The 5,387-nt window shown below is 42.0% G+C and overlaps 1 protein-coding gene across 1 annotated transcript in view; it reads right to left on the reverse strand.

Annotated features, from left to right (window-relative positions):
• The window catches only part of cnep1r1 (CTD nuclear envelope phosphatase 1 regulatory subunit 1), a 6,995-nt gene extending 2,109 nt beyond the window's left edge, over positions 1-4,886 (reverse strand). The window contains exons 1-3 of the mRNA XM_080856983.1: positions 4,821-4,886; positions 4,256-4,327; positions 751-824 (exon numbers count right to left, since the gene is read on the reverse strand). Coding sequence (XP_080713109.1) covers positions 751-824; positions 4,256-4,327; positions 4,821-4,845 — 171 coding nt within the window. The 5' untranslated portion in view covers positions 4,846-4,886. The remainder of the gene's footprint in view (positions 1-750; positions 825-4,255; positions 4,328-4,820) is intronic.
• Between the last annotated feature and the right edge of the window lie 501 nt (positions 4,887-5,387).

Consider the following 5,387-nt stretch of genomic DNA (forward strand, 5'->3'; position numbering starts at 1 on the left):
TTACTAGCCGAGTCATGTTACCGCCGCCATGTTTACCTAGCCTCGCTGCTAATAAGTATAACTTTGGCTTTCTAACATGCTCTAACACTCCCCCCTCATGGAGACAGGGGAAGTGCTTGCCTCCAGTCTCTTTCACAGCCGTCTTATGTAAGGTCAGCGATTCAAAATAAGTTCTACACATACATGAAATAATACATTCCCTATTTGATGGCTAGAGAACAACGGTCCCAGCATTACAAAAAGTCAGAACGCCAACACAAACACATGGCTAATAAATATATACATATACAAGATGTACCTTGCAGTTTTGCCCTTAAACAATCCTAGTTAAAGCCTGCTGTAGGAGCTTGTTATCGTTCATCAAACTGTAACGTTACTGAAACTTTATTCCACACGGTAGATCTACTCCAACATGTCTGTCAACAGTCGATGCTGCTGATTGGCGGTTCACTGGCATGTCCCGCCTCCTGCCAACGGCATACTTCCTGATGCAGCACGCCAGTTAGATTGTACTCCCTCTCGCCGCGTTGAATGCTTTTGCATGCGCGTCTCTTTCATAAACTTTCATAAACTCTCTAGGCCTACTGTCAAACGGAAAATGTCAAATTAATCGTTTCAACTCGATTATACGAGTTTGGAGATCGTTTGACCCCAAAATCGATATCGCATTCGAAATTCGATTAATTGCACAGCCCTACCCCCCACACACACACCACACACACACACACACACACACACACACACACGCACCTTCTGTGTGTCTGGGTCGATGAGCCAGTTCCACGCCCCCGTAGCGGTGCAGACCGACACCACGATCAGAATCACTGCAGAGAGTGAGATACAGATATAGATTATAGATAGCCATCTACACCCTACCACTGTTCATTTACCATCACACACACACATTACAACATTTACCATCACACACACACATTACTTACAACATTTACCCTCACTCACACATTACAACATTTACCATCACACACACACATCACAACGTTTACCATCACACACACACATTACAACATTTACCATCACACACACACATTACTTACAACATTTACCACTACACACACATTACAACATTTACCATCACACACACACATTACAACTTTTACCATCACACACACACATTACAACATTTACCATCACCAGTGTTGGGGGTAACGAGTTACAAAGTAACGGACGTTAGTAACGTCATTACTATTATTGGTAACGGAGTACAATAACGCATTACTCTCAAAATATTGGTAACGTCACTACTTTACTAGACCTCAGTAACGAGCTTTCCTGCGTTACCCAAGCCATTTTTTGCCAGTCCGAAAAGTTCTCTTTTAGTGGCGTGTGCATGCTTCCAGCCTGTGTGCTTGTTTTGGCACCGTTGCCACAGAGACCAATTTGAGTGATTTGAGTGACGTAGCTGCTGGTGCAGAGAAGGAGGGAAGCGGGGAAATGGATGAGACGGAGACAGGAGGGTTCAGCCAGTAGCGATATTCTCATTACTTTAACTTTGTTGCTCGAAAGGACAAAAATCTGCGTGTTAAATGCACTATGTGTCCAATTGAACAACATAAACACTCATACAGATAAATTAACAAGGATAGCAAAACCGATGTATAAGCATAGAATCAGAACGGCAGAAAGGCAGGACGTCAGATCACAGTGACTGTTTTTTCTCATTAAATGTGAAGGTTGAGATATTCATTACATTTAATTCAGTCTTACTGGTGGTCCTTTTGTAATACCAACAGACACTTCGTTGTGGATAGGTAAAGCCTATGTAGGCCTACTGTTCTCACTACGTGTTTAGCATTACATCGCATACGTTTCTGGATAACAGCTGTTGCCATTTCCACGAGACGAACATTTGAATGATGTCAAAGTAAAAGTCCAATAATATACTGTGTTCGTTTCCATAACAACAATACAAGCAATATACATTTGCAGACCTGAATAAGCAGAGAGCAGAACAGCCAAGGGTGGCAATAATTGTGGAGGGCACTGTATTTGGAAATTTATGTTGAGTGACTTTGAGTATGAGCTTTTCTCTTAACCCACTACAGCGATTCCTACAGCAAGCTGGTTTTGTTCTCAGGAGTATGCCCCCATTTGGTTTAGTGGGGTCTCATGTTTCCAAAAGCCTGTTTTTGGCCTATTTTTAATGTTACTGCCGATTGACCCACCTGAATGTCCCCACCATACATGGCCACTTGTATCCTGTTTGTGGATTTTAAAGTGAGGCATATTTCTTTGGTAAGACAGGTAGGACAGGGTTAATGTCCGTTCAAGTGGATGGCTGAGTTTTATATGCCCTATTGTTTTACATGTTTACAATTGCAATACACTATGAAAGGCTAAGAGATGCCCTTTATAGACAATTGAAAATAAAGTGATGAAAGGGCCATGATGTTTGCCCAGCTTTGCGGTAAATTTGGACATTTGCTTAAAAAAATAGAAAGTAAAGTAACTAGTAGTGAAGTTACTTTTCAAATGCAGTAACTAGTAAAGTAACCTAGTTACAATTTTCGGAAGTAACTAGTAACTTGTAACTAGTTACTTTTTCTGAGTAACTACCCCAACACTGACCATCACACACACACATTGCAACATTTACCATCACACACACACATTGCAACATTTACCATCACACACACACATTACAGTTTACCATCATACACACACATTACTTACAAAATATACCATCATACACATACACTACTTACAATTCTACCAACATAGAACAACACTGCTAACTAAGAACTAACAGCATTGTACACAAGCACTAACAAACAAACACACACACACACACACACACACACACACACTCTCTCCTCAGAAAAAATGACAGAATATAGCTGCAAGCAGCGATGGCGGTTTCCTCCTCCAGACATTGCGAACCAAATGTATTTTTGTGACAATTTGTCATTGTATAGAAAGATCCATGCTGCAGACTTGCCAATGGGATATTACATTTCAAATGCATTACTTTGAATATCCTCAAGGGCCATGGCTTCAAGCTAAGAGTGAGAAGGGGTGTGGTCATCCCTACATTTCCTTAAATGTTGTGTGTGTGTGCTTGTGCGTGTCAAAGGAGCCTGTCCCTGTGTGTGTGTGTGTGTGTGTGTGTGTGTGTGTGTGTGTGTGTGTGTGTGTGTGTGTGTGTGTGTGTGTGTGTGTGAGAGTGTGAGAGAGAGAGAGAATCCGGAGCACACACGCGCAAAGGAGCAGAGAGAGAGAGACCTTCTACCGAAAATCACCCTAGAAATTAGCCAAGCATGCATGTTTCAAATATTCACCAAAAATCCACTTTTCATCTTACAGTCAACTTTTTTTCAGATTTGTGTACTTAACATTCTCAAGTGTCTTCACATGAACTTGTGATTGAATCAGAGTATCACTTTTTGACCTGTTGATGTGTAAAGCATTATTTTAGCGTTAAGAATGTATCCAATTTGCTTTATATCAATCATTTTTGAAGATATGAAGTTGCCTTTTCACATGGGAACATGTTGTAGTGTCTTCCAGTGACATATCAAGTTTGGTGTTGATTTGTCAAAGATTTGCCAAGATATGACCTCACTTCCTGTTTGGCGACTTTTCTGCTAAATTTGAGTGGCTGTACCGGACAAACGGTTGTGAGGATCAAAATTCTAAAAAGTAACTTTTGTGAGGCTAGGTCTGAAGATCATCTCTGGTGATTTTGAAGAAGATTTGCCAAAAATTGTAGGAGGAGTAGGCTTTCAAAGGTTTTTGATAAAACCGGAAATAGCGGAAAATCTATATAACCGGAAATTGACACCATGGGGTGGGTTTAATTCGTCTTGATCCAGGGAATCCAATGGTGCCATTTTTGAAAATCGGTCATACGGTTCAAAAGTTGTGTGTGTTACAAAAGTCCAACTTTGACCTGTTGGTGGCGCTAGAGTGGTGTAATGAGAGCCATGAAACTTGGTGAGAATGAAGAAGGGACTGTCCTTAATGAGTGTGCCAAATTTCACAAAAAGTTACCATATGGTTCTAGGGGCTGCCATTGACTCCCATGGTACAAGAATAATAATAATACCTACGATAACAATAGGTTACCTCCTACCGGAGGAAACCTAATAATATCTTGTGACTCAGGGAGGGAGGAAAGACATCGGCTGCTAAATGATGTGACTGCTTTTGATGATTAAACGAATAATGCATTTAAAACTGCTAACGGTGGGACAGTTCGCATGTGTGCTTTCTGTACCACCAACCCAGCTGTACTTACTTCGCCAGCGGCCAGTGGCAGGCTGCAAGCAGGAAACATACTCCGTAAGCCTCCTCTCGAAAGCCTTCAGGTCTACGGCAAACGGAGACGGAGACAGACAGAGAGAGAGAGAGAGTTGCTACAGACCACACAATGCTCGTTGTAATGTGTTATGCCAAAGTCCTTAGAAGCTATTGTGACATTAGCTCTTTAGCTAGCCCAGGCAGCTAACGTTAGTTGTTACAGCGAAAACACTCGGGGAAGGTCCGGTGTGAAACTGTTCACTGCTGACCGTCACTCTGGGATGAATGTAGACATGTCAACACTAGCCTCTATTAGTTTGAAATGAACAGAGTGAGAGTCTGTCGAAGAACGCCAAATTAGCTTCTCCAACACCGGGCATGTGCTAGCCATAGGTGCTACTGACCAAAGCTCGCTTGCCTGCTTAGCTGAAGTGTTAACTATCTAAGTAGCTGAATAGTGAGAACTCCCTTCATTATAAAGCAGACACGGGTTACAATAACGAATAATAAAAATCTATGAATATTTCATATCATACACATCCCCTTTACATAAACACATTTACCTTCAGCCTGTTCCAGGGAATTCATTGCTTCCACTATACTTCAGTTCCTGCGTGCGTCCACAGGCCTTCAGACGCACACACATGCTCAATGCGGATTGGCGAACTGTAGGAAGAGAGCCGTTGATTGGCTGATCCTTTGAGCTATGTCACCAATTAGAAGATGCACAAACACAAGATGCACGTGTAATAAAAAGTGTAAAGTAGATCACGATCAACGATATCACATTATTTTTGAGGACTTAAAGGCATTATCGAAATGACAGGTTAATAGATTCAGGGCAAGTCATCAGTATCATTATTTTAGTAAGAAATTGAGATCCAGGACTGTTTATAAAACATTCGGAGCTCTGGCACTGACTTTGGGGAAGCCTGTCCTATAGGGCATGTTGGCAGGGAGAGCATAGGGCACTGCAAGTTATTTTCTTTAATGGGACCTGTGTGTGTGTGGCACTTCATCTTGTTTTCTCACTAAGAGGGCACATCGTGAGTTGTTTCATCTGGAGGGAACCTCAAGTGTACCCGTTTGACACCACACCCCTTCTCCACTGGAGCCCCCCCCCCCCCCCC

Source organism: Sprattus sprattus (genome assembly GCF_963457725.1).
Source record: "Sprattus sprattus genome assembly, chromosome: 18".
NCBI classification, from domain to species: domain Eukaryota; kingdom Metazoa; phylum Chordata; class Actinopteri; order Clupeiformes; family Clupeidae; genus Sprattus; species Sprattus sprattus.